A 16,490-nucleotide genomic window follows, 5' to 3' on the forward strand; every position below is an offset into this window, starting at 1 on the left:
TGGCAACATGGCTCTCACATGGCGACAGGAATGATGAGCAGCAGCTCGACGGGGCCCGGCTGCCAGAGACGGGTCCGGGAAGGCGGGGCCGAGCTGTTTTGGCGTCTGGTTGGTGCGTCGCGGCAGTGCCCGTGCTAACCCAGTGCCCGTGCTAACGCTACTGCTAAATTTCAGATGTACACGAAACAATATATTAGATCACAGTTAGCACATGTCACAAACAAATTAATGACGACGTCTACAAGTAGACATAAAACTGGTTTGTTTTTCATACATATTGACAGAGCAGCCATCAGAGTAAATATATTACACATTTTTGGATATTTAGCAAAATCGAGACCTAATTGTTCACACAGGCAGACTCCTCTTGAGGCCTTGATACAGCACTGGAAGTAGCTCAGAAACTTGTTCCCTCCCTCTGTCAACAAATTTCGGATCAGTAATGATGGTGCAGATTAGTGTTGCAGAAAAATGACTAAGTAATTAGCATTCCTCTAGAAAATTACATACTATCTGAAGTCCACTTCAACACTCCTTCCTCAAGCCTGGAGTGCATACTTTTTTGAGAACCATATATTTCAAAGCCTATATTTGTATGGAGCAATAGACAAGAGGCAGGTCGGCAGGTACCCTTACGTCAATAGGCTCTGCTCACCACATATTTGTCGATTCAAAATACAAAACCTACAGTCATATAGAGATGTCTCTTACTGAAAGCAGGGGCGTCCCGACCAAAATGGGGGCCCAGTGCGAAATGCTAAGATGAGGCTCTAATGGTCTAGTAAAATCAAACAACAGTAATAAGTAACATATAAATAGGATATTTCAAAAATTATCGTAGCTATTTTTCACTTGAAGAACTTTATTTTTCGGTAACTCTTTGAAAAAAAATCTTCAATGATGCGCACAAGAATCATATTTGTTTCTTTCAACGCTTTTGATAGAATCATATTTCCTATGCTGTTTTGCTGACGATATGACTTGCATTTGCAATGGAAAGAACAAAATTAATAGATGTATTTTAATCATCAAGACATCAACATAATTAAACGAGGAATGAAGAAAATAACACTGAATTAAATCTTACTCTTGGGCTGGCCTTCCGCCTTGGCGAGTGCCTCTGCAGGTGCAGCCAATTGCAAATGCAAGCAACGATCAGGATGGAACACACCTGCGATGGAATTGGATTTGAATGCAGATGGACGTTGGGCGGTTTGGGCTCTGGACGAGACATGAGTCCTACTCAGTACTCACCTGTCATCGACGCCGCCGGCCGCCATGTTGCTTGCCTGCTTGCTTTGGACGCACACGCAGGGGCCAGGGGTGATGCCTGCCGCGATGGCGATGCCGATGGGCGAGGAAGCCGAAGCTTTAGGGTTTCGCGTCATGTGTGCGTCGAGAGAATTGGTGTGCTGCCGATCGGTTCAACTTCTATCAATTTGGGTCTCGTTTCCTATAAAATGGACTGCAAACTCATAGAATTGAAGCCTCCTATACTACTATATACTAAGATGTACTTCATATTTTGGGGGCCCTTCAAATTTGGGAGCCTTGTGCGGTCGCACAGCCCGCACGGGCCCAAGGACGCCCCTGACTGAAAGTGCCGAGGTACAGATCCTTGTTTCCAGCAACTCTGTCAATCCAAGACTGTCATCTTCCATGCTGGTGATGCCTGTAATGTAGTCAACATGAACATACCCATGTGGTTTCTATATGTACTTTTGTTGAGCAAGGAAGAAAAATGTGGCGGCAAATTCTGCGCAAACAAACCTTGTCACGCCTCAGTAGATGGAGGCACCTCGAGAAAACCCACTGCTTCTCCTGCGGTCAGTAACAATTTCAGGAATGCAGGAAGTCATCAATGAAAATACAGAACGATGATATAATGCAGGCAAAATAGCAAGCACTAACTTCCAAGCAGTATCCATCTCTTGATAAGGACCGTCCTCATCATCTCCATGTTTTACAGGGATGTTTTCTACTTGATAAATTGACTCTGCAACTTCAGCTGGATATGGTATTGTTGTCTGGAAAGAGAAACTGAAAATTTATAGCATAGAATGCGATACTTTTCACAATCACAAGGCATCAGATCAGCAAATGGACATCCTAATCATCAGGTGTTTACTCTTGAAACCAGAGACACAAAACTCAAGAAACCCCGTATCATATTATCGTGCATACATGATACATCATGGGTATAGTATAAAAATAGGTAACCATAAACTTTTATTTGAAAACAGTAGACCTTAATTTCCCCATTTAACATATATTTGCCAAGAACTTATGGGTCTAAGCACAAAACTACATCCCTCTCTCAGAACCAAGCTGCAGCTCCAAACATAAAAGTAGATTAGTGATCCTAAATTCCTAATTAAGATGTGACATCCCAAGAGCTTGTGAATCTAAGCACGATATTCTCATTCATTTCTCACAACTAAATTGCAGATGGGATGATGCAGTTTCAGCTAGATAAATGAGAGAGACAGGAAAAAAGGACAGTCTTTAGCACGGGACCTCACCTTTCCCTCCATAACAGAAACACATCAGTTAGATGCATAATAGAGAGAAGTAAACAATGTGTTGTACTGTTGTATTTGACTCAGAAAACACACAAATAGTAAGAGCTTTTCTCCACTGCAGCAGGGGCTATTTGAAGTTTAGATTGTCATTTTGCAATTGATGCAAAGATGCAGACTTGTATGCATGCTGGAAATAAATAATTAATTAGCATGCTTATTTCTTACATTGCTACTATTCATTGCAGCCATTCCACAAATTAACATGTCCTATTCTCTGAAATCCAATACACCCTAAACTCAGGAATGCAACAATATAAATTTGATCGCAATTGAAAGCAGTACTGTAGGTTTTCGTCAATTCAATGTGAACCTACTGGAACAACGCATGAACCCGCCAGGCAAACAAAATCAAATCCGATAGCAGAAAATTAAGCTATTGATCTCTGAAATCCAACAACAGTTTAAACTCTACAGTTGTCGGCAAATATTCAGTGCTCAAGATTTAAAATCCTGAAAACATAAGTTAACCTGTATTCCAGCTGCATTATCATGGTCTCTATCTTCTGATGGAGATCCCTGTCCTTGTTTTGCCTGTATACTGCTTATCCTGTCCCCCTGTTTGTACACACGGAATGTAGCTAATACATCTGAGGTATATCCGTATATACAATTTAGCTCTGCACACAAAAGATTAAGAAATTGTCAGATAGGAAATACACTGAACCCCAAATAACGAAAAAAAATGTTGTCTGAACCAAGGTGTTTATATGGTATGTCTGTAGTGCAGACTCTGCACCTCACAACACCTATTGTTTCATCTAAGCAAAATCAATGATTGGCTAGATCATGCATCTCTAAATTCTCACGCTGGAGTCTGGACTGAATGGGTAAGAAACATACTTCCGACGGGTAAGAAACATGCTTCCACCCTTTCTTTGTAGAGCACACAATGACAACAGGATCAACCTATCCTCATCTAATCTGCCAGTAGAAGATACAACCCTGCGAGTGAAGAAAAACTTATCATTAACTTGCCATTGGAATAAAGTAGTATGGTACTATAATCTGCATTTCAGACAATTCAGAAATTTCAAACTGAGACAAATGATGTTATTTTTCTAAGGTCTTATACAATCAATTTGAACCATATGCGGAATCCATTAACAATATATAAAAATATAATGGACCACATCTGTACATTATGACATGAACATTTATTTGTGCAGAGAAGTGTAATAATCAGACATGTGTATAAAACATGATCAATTTCTATTTGTTTGCTACCTTCGTTTATTTGTGATTGCACAGATACATTCATAAAAACATGGGAATCAATTGAAATGGTAAAGATCTGGAGGGAATGAGACTCACATTCGGTGTTGCTCAGCCGGCAGGGATGCTTCCTTCGGTGCTGCTAGTCTAGCGACGGGATGTCAGGTAGAACCGTAGAAGCAGAGTTGTTGCCCCCAGATCCACCGGCGAACCGCCCGTGCAGCGCCCAGCGGCCTCCCCCTCCCCCTCCCCCTCTCGACCAAGCGCCCAGCGACGGCTTCCGAGATCCAGCGTCGGCTCGCTGCCCCGGACAGGCCGCCCCGAGATCCGTCCGGTGGGTGCTGGGGGCGACGTCGGCGGCGGCGTCCGCGGGCGTTGTCCGGCACCGGACGCGGGCGTGGGCGTTCTCCGGCGGCGGGCGTGAGCGCTCCGCCTGGAATGTCGGAGGCGGCCCGTCGCGCGGGAGCCGAGCACGACGCCGCCATCCCCGTCCTCGAGCCTGCCGGTGGGGAGGGGAGGGGAGGGGAGGGGAGGGGCACGGGGAGGCGGCGGTGGGAGGGGGCGCGGGGAGGGAGCGACGCAGGGAGGCGGCGGTGGGAGGGAGCGATACGGGGAGGGCTGTGTTCCTTTTTTTCGGTGTGTGGAAAAATCAGCGCCGGTGGGGATCGAACTTGCGTCGCGAGGCGCGTACGCGAGGCACGGAATGGGCATGGCGGGGTGGAGGTATGATGTGCGGGATGATCCAAAGAAGACAGGCCGTTGGATGGGTATGAGCACATCATGGAAGAAGTGTAGATCGTTGATTTTGATGGAGATGGATTTCTGTGTGAGTTTGTTTGGGTGTACAAAGATTTCGCTACTCAGTAGGAGACGTTTTGTGGGGTGGCCGTAGATTTGTTTGCAACGGTGCTTTAGGGGACTACTACTATACTAGTAAGTGGGCCCGTACTAACGCCACGGATAAGAAAACAAATGCAGCAATTACTAATAGAATGACTAATTTACTTTACAATCTCACATTGTTCCATAGTCTCTATGCAATCATCCAGCACCAAGTCTTCAGCCATAATGCTTCAGTAGGATGATACTACAAGAAAGAAAAATAATAAGAGCATGAACAGATCCAAATACCAGCAAGCTAACTTTATCCTTCACATAAGCAAATACCAGTATGCAACAACCACCAGATGAACAAACAGTAATTATTTAATTTAATAAACAAAAAAGACTGGGCAAAGATTACTAATTTGAAAGCTGCTAATTACTGTAAGAAGTAGCAAGGGCAAGTATGCAGATCAGATATGAAAGATACTAAATTAATTAGCAGCTGGCCACTACTTACATGATCTTACATGTTTCAGATGTATGCATGCATGTCTTGGAAGCACAAACAACAAAAAATGACACCGAGGGGAAAGAAAAAAAAATGGTGATTGGATTGCTTGCCTGTTGGTTTAGATAAGTAGATGAGTACCTCTGTACCAGCAGCTGCAAAAGTTTCAAAACATCTTCAGATCCTATGTTCACATTTAGCTTCAGAGTTAAACCTCTTGCCATTGATGCTATCTATTGTAGAATCAATTAAATTATCTTTCTTGGTAAGATCGAGCTGGAGTTTTCCATGGTCCCCCAAAACTGAAAATGATTGCAAAAGACAACTCTCTGAACAATCTAATATGTACTGATGAGCCTGCAGTTTTCTATTTTTTTATATTTCGTTTTCAAGAGCATGGTATCAAATTGATTCAGTCATATATTGAAATCATAGGGAGATAAACTTTCTAGACAACACTAATTAGCAAAGAGCTATCTGAAGCACTTGAGAAATCCAACATGCACTGCAGAAATAACTTTTGTAGAGCAAGCACAAGTTTTGCTACTAATAAGCAGAGTACCTAACTGATGAAACTTGAACACATCAGGTCAGGAAAGGAGCATCCAATTAAATCAACCATAACCTAAGTCCAAGTTTTTCATCAAATTAATTCAACATGAATGAAGACCCAGCCGTATTCCCCTGCACCTAAAAGGTCGGTCTGACATGATGCAGAAACTCAATCATAGCCTCTTGTTTGTCCTGCAATCAAAAACTAACATTACCATAGATGAAATTCGATATGACACAAATGAAAAATGATGTCAGCGTGAAATTAACCAAGCAGCACTCACGTTCATGATGAGGTTCTTGTTCGTACCCCCAAGGTGAGCCCGCCATGTTCGAAGAACATAGCCACATCGACCCTGCTGGCCTGCTCCCTTCCGTTGTCCTCTTCCACGGTATGCCCAGCTGTACTCTTCATCGCTGCCTGGACAAAGAGGAACCCACGCCTAAGCACCACATCCTGCTTGGCTGCTTGTTGATCCCTAGGGCCTGACCCTCCAGCTGCTCCTTCGCAGGCTATCGCCACAGACGAAAAAAAAATCCATGTTACTCTAATCAAAATGTACATGATGGTTTCTTTATCATAGGCTTCATAAGTGAGACAATCCAAGTAATAAACAGTTATAAGCAAGTAATGAAGCGCTAACTGTTTTGGTGGCAGAAATTTGTAAAGAAGTGTACTCCTGGAATCGGTACATTTTATACAGGCATAAAAGAGCATAACATCTTAGCAAGAACACACCTGAATCAGTTCATCAAAATTGAAATTAATTTTCATTTTGCAGTATTCTTTCCCTCGAGCAATGGAACTACAGTTGCAAAATTCAAATGAATTCTCTATACTTCTAAGACTGAACTCGACTCATGGTTCCATGTATGTATGTTCTCCATGCAGTACAACACTTGCTTTGAAGCAAAAGTTAAGTCATACCTTTGTATCGAATTGATGCAATGAAGCTGGTGAACGACTGATCTCGTTGTCGATGTCATGAAGTTCATGATATGTCATTCTTTTGTCCTTTATTCTTTCCATATTTTAACACACAATTGAATGAATATGATAAAAACAATCATGGAAATACTTATGATAAAAAGAGAAATACAGGATGGAAAAGGGAAGGAGAACCTAGAGATTACTTGCCTGTGCACAACAGCAACTTGAGAAATCAGCACTACAAAGCAACATGAGAATTCAGCACTACAAAGCCTGTGCATTTCTTTGCACAAAACTACCTTAATATCAGCAGTAAAGAATGGCATAATCCATGAATAGCTAAATAAATGGCTACTGCTTCTTATGCATAGCTGTCCAGGTAAGCTTTGCAGGTTTCAGGCAAGGAACATTATTAACTAAATAACAATATAACAATTTCACAACCATGAATTGGGTTGACAAAAATAAATTCTGAATTTGAAGCAACTACAATGAATTTTCAGTTAATAGAAACATCTGACCAGAAACAACCATAAATTGCCAAGACTACCATGAATTGGGTTAACAAAAAAATAAATATGATGCCAATTTTTTTACTTCATCCACGGAATACAATCTCTGAAGAATATGTTAGCACTTGTGACATGTTCTGAATAATGTATTCCAAATGCTCCCAGCCTCTTATTCTCTAGCTGGCTTTCCACCTTCAGGCTTGTCTTCTCCCTCACCCTCCACCAAGCAAGCAATCCCAATAGCTGGCTTCTTTCTTTTTCGTCCTCCAAATGGGCAAGTAACAACTCACCAGCACACCCCTCTTTTCTTCTGTCCTCATCTGGTCATCTGATCCTACCCGAGCCACAAATACAGCACGAGCTCCTCCCAATCCATCTCCCTCGCAGGCAATCTAATCTAAGCAGCTGCTCCTCTCAATCGCACAGCTGCTAAGTAGGGGGCACACAAGAACAGTACAAGCACCATAGTTTGTGCTGGCAAGATTACATGAACATGAGATAACAATTTCATTTATCTAATGCAAAATCGTGAGCACCAGGACCCCATCCTCTACTCATGGCTGCAGAAGCGCTGCCATGGCCGCCCAAGGAATACGACAAGAGGGAGGAAAACTCACATGGATCCCGTGGAGATTGGCGATGAGCTAGAGCTGCCGCGGAGATCGGGCCATGGTTCTGCCATATCCAGGCTGGAGTAGAGGGCCTGCCCTTGGGGGCGACGTCAGGGCCATCCATGGCAGCGAAGCCCCTGCTTCTCCATGGAGCTGAAAGGGCCACGCGATGACCAACAACTCTCTGGCTTTGGTAGATTCCGGCGGCAGCGCTGGAGGAGGACGCGAGGAGGAGGAGCAGCTTCCAGAGCAACTCACGGACTCCAACTCCTCTAGCCGAGCACCATCCCTTCCCTCCAAGCATTTGAACCCACGCCAAGCAAGCACACTCCATCCTCCATGAACTCTGACAACGACAGAACCAATATATGTCCTGATAATCGATCATACAAAAAAAGAATAATGCCACGAACAATAAATCCATGTTCCCCTAATCAAAATGTTACTCGAATGTTAGCAGGCATTGCTAAACAATGTAGAATGATCGAGGAATGCAGAACCGAATTGCATAATGAAAATCCCCAAATCTCCCAAACCCTAACCCTAAGATTGAGGAAATCTTCATCTTTGCGGGAACATGGAGTTGCTACAGGCAGGGCACTCCAGCAGCTCGTGCACGCTGGTCACCGGTGGGCCCCCGCCTGCTCATGCCGTGGAGCCGCGGCAGCAGCAGCAGCTGCTCCGGACCCGGCGCGCGCCGGCGGCCGGGCGAAGGTGGACGCACGCGACGGCCCGCAAGGGACGGAGCAGATCGGGCGGGTCCTCCTCCCGCCTGAGCACCGCTGCTCGCTGTCGCCGTCGACGAGCCGAAAGCCGCCGGCAAGGAGGTGCACCGGATCTGGGGAAGAAAAAAGAAAGAAGAGGCCGGATGGCGTACCTAGAGGCCGGAGGCGGAGGCCGGACCCGGGCGCGGCGGCGCGGCGGTCGTGGAGGCCGGAGGCGGAGGCCGGAGTCGGAGGCGGCGGTGCGGCGGTCGTGGAGGCCGGAGGCGGAGGCGGGGCGCCGGACCCTGAAGCGGCGTCGGAGGCCGTCGCGCGGAGGCCGGACCCAGGCGCGGCGGCTCGCCGGACCTGGAGTCCGGTGGCGGAGGCGGGCGCCGGACCGTCGCGCGGGATTCCGCGTCTGCGGCGGCGTCGGATTTTTGGTTTTGGTCGGATTCGAACCCGGCGCGCGGCGGTTGGCGCCTTGGCGCTTCAACGCGTTGAAGCTGAGGGTTGACGTCCGTTCGATTGAGATCTAGTGTATTTTGAGCCGTTGATTTTAACTGTGTGGAGATTTGGGGTACACAATGTTTGGTGCACACTGGTAAGACATCTCAACAGGGGACGCAAACATTGGTGGCCATAGCGATCTTCAATCGGTGACTTATAGGATGGAAGCGATGTTCAATCAATCGGTGGCTTATAGGATGGATGGATGGATTGATGGAGCCCCGTGAGCCGTGACCGCCGGCCTGCAGGCTGCAGCCGTAGGTTCGATCCACTTCTCCGTTCTCTGGATCGGGGTACGTGCCGAACACCTGACACCTGACAAGTTCATTGTAGCAGCCGGCCGAGCAGTGCAAACCAAGAGTCGGTAGTACGTGGAGTGAAGACTTAGCCCCTGTTTGGTTCCTAAAAGTCCATGAGCTAATTTTAATCTCTGGACTAAAACAAAAAGTCTCGACCTGTTTGGTTTGAGGTGCTAAAGGGATTAGAGAACATTAAATGAAGTTGTGAAAGGACACAAATACCCTTGCCCAGTCCCCACTTCTTCAACCCCGCCACCCCGATCCATCCCCGCACTCCACCTTCTTCTCCCCCGAGTAGTCATCTGTTTGTCCCCCAACAAAAAAAATCCCCACCAGGCCGGCCACCACCAAACCCCACCCCCATCCGCCATGGCTGCCGCCGGCTCCGACCCCGCCGCCGACTCGCAGCCCCCGCCGCCGATCCACCACCTTCCGCCCGACGCCCTCCACAACGTCCTTCTCCGCCTCCAGCTGCACGACGCCGTCGTCTGCCGCCCCGTCTCGCGTCTCTTCCATGACACCCTCTCCGCCCAGTTCCTCGCGCTGCTCCCCACCCTGCGCCTCCTCCTCCTCCGCCACCCGCGCCCCGAAGGTGGCGGATGCCTCCACGCCTTCGATCCCGCGCGCCGCCACTGGCTCCGCCTACCCTTCGCCCACTTCCTCCCCTACCACTCCTTCTCCCCCGTCGCCTCCTCCACCTCCCTCCTCTACCTCTGGCTCGAGACCTCCACATCCACCTCGCCCCTCCTCCCCTCCACATCCACCTCCACCTCCACCTCGCCCGCGCACCCGCCCAAATCGCTCGCCGTCTGCAACCCCTTCGCCGGCACCTACCGCCTCCTGCCCCCGCTCGGATCCGCCTGGGCGCGCCACGGCACCATCCTCGCCGGTCCTGCCACGCTCGCCTTCCTGGCGCGCCCCCGCGCATCCCGCTCAAAGGCCGCCACGTCCTCATCCCGGGCGGGTCCAACACATCGGGCTCGCCATGGCCGCGGCCCGGGAGGTCGCGCGGGTCTCCAAATACCCCTCCTTGCAGAGCCATGCCGCGCCGTGCTCCTTCCTCTCGCGGCCGCCGCGAGGAGTTGCTGCCATGTCCCTGGTCTGCGCCTCCCTCCACGGCCCGAGCTCGAGGCTCGCCATGGCCGCCGCCGCCATGGCCTCCGAGCTCAAGCAGGAGGCTGGCCGAGCTCCGCCGCCACAGATCCTCTCGAGGCCGGCCGGAGTAGCGCCGGAACGAGGGAGGGGAGTGAGCAGGCCGAGCTCGGAGCGCCGCCGCCATGACCCCGCGCGCCCGCTGGCGAAGGAGTGGAAGGGAGCTCCGCGGGGCGCGCGCGGGTGCCATGAGCGAAGTCGTCCATGGTGGAGGCGCTCGGATTTGCAGGTGGCGGCGGCGGCGGCACTGTTGGCGGCGTGGAGATGCAGGCGGGTGGAGCGGGGCGCAGGTGGCGCAACGGCGTGGATCGGGAGGGGGAGCGGGAGGGGGTCACGGATGGCTTGGACTCGCGGTGGGTGGATCCAGGGGCAAGGGTAGAGTGGAATCTGGATCTAAAAGTCCCAAAAAGCACATCTTGAGAGACTTCTCAAGTTTTAGCCCCTACCAGGTTTTTAGTCCCAAAAAGTCTCCCATGTTTGGGTTTTTAGTCCCAAAAGTCTCAGGAACTTATGAAAAAGTTCCTGTAACCAAACAGGGTCTTAGCACCGAAGCACGTTAGGTGGCCCGCACTTGTCCAGTTGTACTATTGTGTTAGAAAAAACGTTACTCCAATGCAACATCATGAGGGGCGTTCTCCCTTGTTTAAAAAGCATAAGGGTGACGCTCATGCGGAACATGACAATCCACATTTAGATCATCCTCTTCGCAGTCAAGCAATTAACAATCCATGGTTAGGCGCTAATCATCATTAGTAGGTAGTTCAGGAGGAAGGAGGGGGTGGGGGCGTGCCGGCGTGCCGCTGCCTCTGAACTTCCGCCCACAAGCAATCGGGCCCATTTTGTTAATGGTTCGGCTAAAGGCCAAAATAGTAGGCCCACGGCCCTTGTTTCCATCCTGCACGTGCACGACAAACTGGGGCTCTGACGAGCAACTAAGCAGAGCATATAAAGACAAAACAGAGTACAAAGAGCAACGATAATCTGAGCATCATCATAAACGAAAGAAGCTTGAGATTTGTATTCATCTCGCAAGTTTCACCAACCGGACACGCACGACAAGACCATGACGCAGAGCGCTCAAAGCTCTCTTCCACGACCCTAAGTCTGCCGACTGACTGACACTGACTCACGAAGGAAGCCGCCACAGACAGACCCAACCGCAGCTCTCTATTATTCTTATCGAGCTAAGCTAACGACGACCGACGACGACACCAAGATCGCTGGTGGATCGGGCGGCAAATGGTGGCGGGGGCTCCTCAGTTGGGGGCGAAGAAGATCTCGGAGTCCAGCCTCTTGGACCGGAACAGCTTCTCCATCTCCGGCGTCGTGTTGAACGAGGCCTCCAGCACCTCCGGCGAGATCGCCTTCCACACCGACGTCCTCCCCGCCAGGTGGCTGAAGATGGGGCTGATGCACATTCCAACAACAATTGATTAGCTCATGAATTCACTCGACGCATACTGATGTACACAAAATCATGTGCAGTGCAGAGAGCTGAATAAAGCAAATGCATTAGAGGATCAGTGCGGTGAATTACTTGGGGGTGGTGATGATGGAGAACCACTCCAAGCCGGAGGCGTCAGCAATCTTGGAGACGACGAAGAAGCGGGGCACGATGAAGAGGTAGCCGCCCTCGACGTGGGTCTCCAGCACGCGCTTGCCGTCGGTGCCAACGACCTGCACGCGCCCGCTGCCGCGGACGATGTACGTCACCTGGTACGCCGAGTCGCACGAGAACCCTGGGGAGCACATGGAGTGGGCGTCGATGCGGACCAGGTCGGCGCCAAGCCCGACCTCCTTCACCAGCGGCAGGTTCTGGGTGTTGAGCACCACCACGCGCCCGCCGTTCTTGATGTCCACGTCCAGCGGCGCCTCCAGGCAGTTGAGGGCCATGCCCTTGCGGTCCTCCGCAGAGGGGGCGGGGAGCTTCTGCCCGGCGCCGAGCTTGACGATGCCCGAGGCGGGCTGGCTGGAGACGAGCTTGGCGGCGTCATCCTGTGTGAGGTCCCAGGCGCGGCCCACGAACTCGGTGGAGAAGCCGGTGAAGATGCCGTTGGCGCCCGTCAGCTGGAAGTTGGTGAACTGGCCGGCCTTGTGGCCCTTGGAGGTGTCGCCAAGGAAGAGGACGATGAGCTCCGTGGTGGCGTCGGGGGCGTTGTGCCACCAGGTCACCACGCCGAAGGGTAGTGCCAAGGCGTCGCCCTCCTTCACGCCGACGACCTTCTCCTTGGTGGCCTCGGGCAGGACAATGCCGCAGGTACCCGTGCCTGTACCAAGCATCAACCAAAATCAAAAACGAAAGCATGAATTTCCAAAACAGAAAACAGCTAGGGATCATTTATTGCACGTGCTAATGAACATGAACAAATTAACAGAAAACAGCTAGGGATCATTTATTGCACGTGCTAATGAACATGAACATGAACAAATTAGCATAACAAAATAGTGATCTCATTGCGAAATTGAACTACATCAGTGTCAGGTTTTAGTTCTCAGATGCGTGATCACGCCGCCTTTAAACTAAGACGTCACAATCATCGAAATACTAGTAACCATTAGCCAGAACAGTGCAGTGTGCAATTTGACTTAAATTTATATTAAAAAAATAGAGATCTGATGCGCGAATCTAATCTGGTAAAATTAAAAAAAAAACAGCTAAAAATTGATTGGATCACATAGCCACCACCATTCTGAATTCCTCACACATGCAAATCGAATTAGAAGTTTTGAACCTCCAACATCATGTTATGATGCTAACCAAAAGTTTAGTTGACAAACAGAGATGAATACAATTTTTTCAAACTAAAAGAGAGATCGAGATCTGACAGACGAATCTAACTGACAAATTGGTGCTGAAAACCTAGGGATCGATCTCATCTTATAGTTGCAAAATTTGTAGTAGTAATGCGGCAGTGTTACTTTTCAATCACCAATCCCACACTCTGGTAGTGGAAGTTTGGCAGCACCGACAACTAATCCAACACACCCAATTACGCGAAATTCGAATCCGAACAAGCCAACCACGAACGCACACCAACAAACCATATTCCCTCTCCCTCTGCCCTGCGCTGCCTTTACAAGGCTACCAAGTGACCGATCAGAGAAAGAAACGGGTGTTGGCGTACCTTGAAGCACGTAGGCGACCTTGGCGGAGTCGGAGTAGCTGGGGAGCGAGAGGCCGCCGGCGGCGAGCGAGAGCTTGGCCGCGCCAATGGAGGCGACGCCGAGCATGGGCAGGTCGGCGGGGCTCCACTCGTAGTAGGCGCCGCCCTCGCCGCCGTACGCCTTCTTCGGCTGCCTGGGGGTCAGATCCACCGCCATCGCGCCGAAGGACGAGCGACCTTCGCTTCGAGAAGGTTCGGGAAAAAAAAGGGTGATGGATGGAGGAAGAGGTGATCGGGGCTTTGGTGAGGACGGCGACGGGGCTGGGGGGCGGCTATTTATAGCGGCCAGGTGCGGCGAGGGGATAATGGCTATCAACTGACGCTAATCCTAGATTAATGGGTGGATTAGGATCCGAGTTTATCCTAGATTAATGGGTGGATTAGGATCCGAGTTTATCTCCTCTCCGCACTGGGTACGCGTCCGGTAAGCCATCCGCTACCGTCCCGGACGGGCGGGCGACCGCTATTCCGACCGTACGTAGCGGCCTCCGCTACCGCCGCCACCTTGGCGCGGGCCCCGCGCGGCCAACGGCCTCGCGCGCCGGAGAGAGAGAGGGGGAGGTGGAGAGCGAGGCAGCGCGCTCCGCCTGGCCGGCCGCGCGCGCCGCCCTCCGCTCCGCTCCGCCCCACCGCCGCTGGCACGCGCCGGCCCTCCCGCGACGCGCGCCGACCGCCGCGAGAGAGGGAGAGAGGAGATGGGCCGCCGCCGCCGCCGGCAATGGCCGAGACCGAGCAGCAGCAGGAGGGAGGAGCCGCCAGCCAAGCTCAGCTCGCCGCAGCAGCTCTGCGCGCCGTAGAGGGAGGCGAGGAGCTTGGGAGGCGGCGGCGGCAAGCTCTGCCACTGCTGGCCCGGCCGCCGCGAGGTCCGCCTCCGCGCCGGCGGGCGGCCACCGCTGGCCCTCCTCCGCGCCGCGCAGGCGCGCGCGCGGCTCGATCCGCCGCCGCCGTGTCGCGCGCGAGCCGCCGGGGAGGGCTGGAGGTGGGGCGAGCGCGCCGGCGGAGGGAGGGAGGCGGGTTGGGGAGAGGAAGGCGGAGGGAGGAGAGAGAGTGAGAGGATAAAAAAGAACTGACATGCGGGTCCTCTGCCTGTGTTTAGTTCGTGAAAATTTTAATTTTTTTTAATCGTAGACTAATTAGATTTAAAAGATTCGTCTCGTCATTTACAGTTGAATTATATAATTAAATATTTTTTCAACTATATTTAATATTTCATGCGTATGTCCGAAGATTCGATGTGACATGTAATGTAGGAAAAAATTTGGGAACTAAATAGAAATAGAATCTAGTATAGAGAAAAAATATAGAGGATGGATGGGCACGGAAAAATTGGATGTAGAGTAGAAAATCTTAATGAATAAAATGTAATATTTGTTTTAGAAGATAGATTTAGAAAACGACAAGTGCAGACTAAACAGACGGGATCGCAGTTATTGGCTAGCTAATCACAAGTATCAACCTTTTCCCCTCCCCTACGGCGATGGCAGGGGGCAGCGCGCGACGAGCCATGCCGTGCGGCTCGCTGACCAAGAGGGCCCACCGCGGCGGTGCGAGGGGGTTGTTGGGCTCCTTCAGTCCTTCCATGATGAGCTGGGCCCACCTGCCATTGGGCAAGAGAGCTGTTTAAACGATCTCGTAGGTCTCTCTGTTTCTTGCCAGACGGGGAGATAATAAACTGTGTCCTTGTCTAGTTGGATTTGGTTAGCCACATATCGCCGATAAGTTTGGATGAGTCTCGTGGGTTTGAATTTAGAAAGTAGTGGATAAGTATTACTAGTATTGGGCTGTTTAAATTTTGGATCAGATTTTTAATCATTTTAGATAAGATTTGAGGGCTGGAATTCAGATGTGCACGTACGTATCCAGGTGCATTTTGTGCCCGCGGAATCCTGCAGTGTGATGGACGGCAGCGGCACACGGACTCGGTGTGCGCTGTGCGTGCTGCCGTGTCGCGTCGACGGGTCAAGGCCTCACGGGGGTGCACCAGGGTTAACCATTTCGTTTTCCGGTCAAATCCCGGTGTTTACCGGAAACGAAATTTCGTTCCGAAATTTCGGTAAATTTCGGCGAATTTCGGTGAATTTCGGTCGAAATTTGTTGAATTTTGAATTTGAAAACGAAATTTTCCGAAAAATACCGAAATTTCGAATCCCGGTAACTAGCGGAAACGGGAAATTTTCCGAAATTTCGGCGAAATTTCGCCGAAATTGTTAACCCTGGGGTGCACACAGCCACACAGAAGAAGAGGATGGATCTGGCTTGTCTGAGGATCCGATGGGTGGAGAATCGTGGCGCCGGAGATAATCTGCCTTGCGGCATAAGTTTGGAAACTTTTTCTGTGTTCTGATGAGGAATGGTTATAAGAACAGAAATATGTGTTCAAGCTCCACGATAAAGTTTTAAATTTTTATTTTTGAAAAAATAGAAACGGAGAGAATTCGTACATTTTTTTTTCGTTGAGCATTTTTTTTCGTTGAGCACTGCCCGCCTTTTACCCAAACTCACACACTGTGTATTCTGATGAGGACGAGATGAGCTGAATGCCTGAATCCTCTCACTTTGGAAACTTTTCCTCCATTATGATGAGGAATGATTAAGACGAAGAGGAACCCATCTGATTAGACAGTTTGGAATATGTTCTCAAGCTCCATGATAAAGATTCAAAAATTTTCTTTTTGGAAAAGGGAAAGAAATAATATCTGCAAAGATCCCCATCGCAACACCACGAGACGCACGAGGCAATGCATCGTGCGCACAACATAATGCGCGCTTAGTTGGCACCAAACAATTTGAGATGAACGTGTGCTTAAGAAAAAGTTTCCAGCTCAAGAATGAGAACATAACCTACTGCTTCCAGGCTATCACCATAGGATAGGATGATAGGAGAGAACTAAGATAACCATGAATGCAAGGTACAACAAAACACGCAGCACG

General features: G+C 49.9%; 2 protein-coding genes across 9 annotated transcripts; both read right to left on the bottom strand.

Moving 5' to 3' along the window:
- Positions 1 to 177: 177 nt before the first annotated feature.
- Positions 178 to 9,044, bottom strand: LOC120664049. Of its 8 annotated transcripts, none has more exons than XM_039943014.1 (10): positions 8,611 to 9,044; positions 7,740 to 8,079; positions 6,818 to 6,848; positions 6,608 to 6,701; positions 3,051 to 3,137; positions 1,912 to 2,027; positions 1,771 to 1,830; positions 1,255 to 1,672; positions 1,088 to 1,171; positions 178 to 684 (listed from the first exon to the last, which is right to left on the bottom strand). In XM_039943014.1, exons 2-7 carry the CDS (start codon positions 8,065 to 8,067, stop codon positions 1,782 to 1,784), a joined length of 705 nt encoding a protein of 234 aa, XP_039798948.1. In that variant the 5' UTR covers positions 8,068 to 8,079; positions 8,611 to 9,044; the 3' UTR covers positions 178 to 684; positions 1,088 to 1,171; positions 1,255 to 1,672; positions 1,771 to 1,781. The 8 variants fall into 8 exon arrangements, 5 of the variants coding, with proteins under 5 accessions (XP_039798948.1, XP_039798951.1, XP_039798950.1 ...); XM_039943017.1 differs by lacking the exon at positions 8,611 to 9,044 and adding an exon at positions 8,299 to 8,601 and having other exon boundaries at positions 178 to 418; positions 1,771 to 1,821; XM_039943016.1 differs by lacking the exon at positions 8,611 to 9,044 and adding an exon at positions 8,299 to 8,601 and having other exon boundaries at positions 1,771 to 1,821.
- A 2,319-nt stretch (positions 9,045 to 11,363) lies between these two features.
- LOC120664050 (12S seed storage globulin 1-like) lies at positions 11,364 to 14,129 on the bottom strand. The gene is made up of 3 exons (XM_039943018.1): positions 13,521 to 14,129; positions 11,933 to 12,662; positions 11,364 to 11,802 (listed from the first exon to the last, which is right to left on the bottom strand). Exons 1-3 carry the CDS (start codon positions 13,714 to 13,716, stop codon positions 11,652 to 11,654), a joined length of 1,077 nt encoding a protein of 358 aa, XP_039798952.1. The 5' UTR covers positions 13,717 to 14,129; the 3' UTR covers positions 11,364 to 11,651.
- Positions 14,130 to 16,490: the final 2,361 nt, after the last annotated feature.

This window comes from Panicum virgatum, chromosome 3N (assembly GCF_016808335.1).
Source record: "Panicum virgatum strain AP13 chromosome 3N, P.virgatum_v5, whole genome shotgun sequence".
NCBI lineage: Eukaryota > Viridiplantae > Streptophyta > Magnoliopsida > Poales > Poaceae > Panicum > Panicum virgatum.

Bases quoted from the DNA above. Each gene is read 5' to 3' on its own strand.
- LOC120664050 (XM_039943018.1), bottom strand. From the start codon at position 13,716: ATGGCGGTGGATCTGACCCCCAGGCAGCCGAAGAAGGCGTACGGCGGC. The intron at 12,663-13,520 runs GTACGCCAACAC...TGCTTGGTACAG, and splicing joins GGTCGCCTACGTGCTTCAAG to GCACGGGTACCTGCGGCATT. The intron at 11,803-11,932 runs GTAATTCACCGC...AATGTGCATCAG, and splicing joins TCCATCATCACCACCCCCAA to CCCCATCTTCAGCCACCTGG.
- LOC120664049 (XM_039943014.1), bottom strand. From the start codon at position 8,067: ATGGAGTGTGCTTGCTTGGCGTGGGTTCAAATGCTTGGAGGGAAGGGA. The intron at 6,702-6,817 runs GCAAGTAATCTC...AAATATGGAAAG, and splicing joins CAAGTTGCTGTTGTGCACAG to AATAAAGGACAAAAGAATGA. The intron at 2,028-3,050 runs GTTAACTTATGT...TTCTCTTTCCAG, and splicing joins ATAATGCAGCTGGAATACAG to ACAACAATACCATATCCAGC.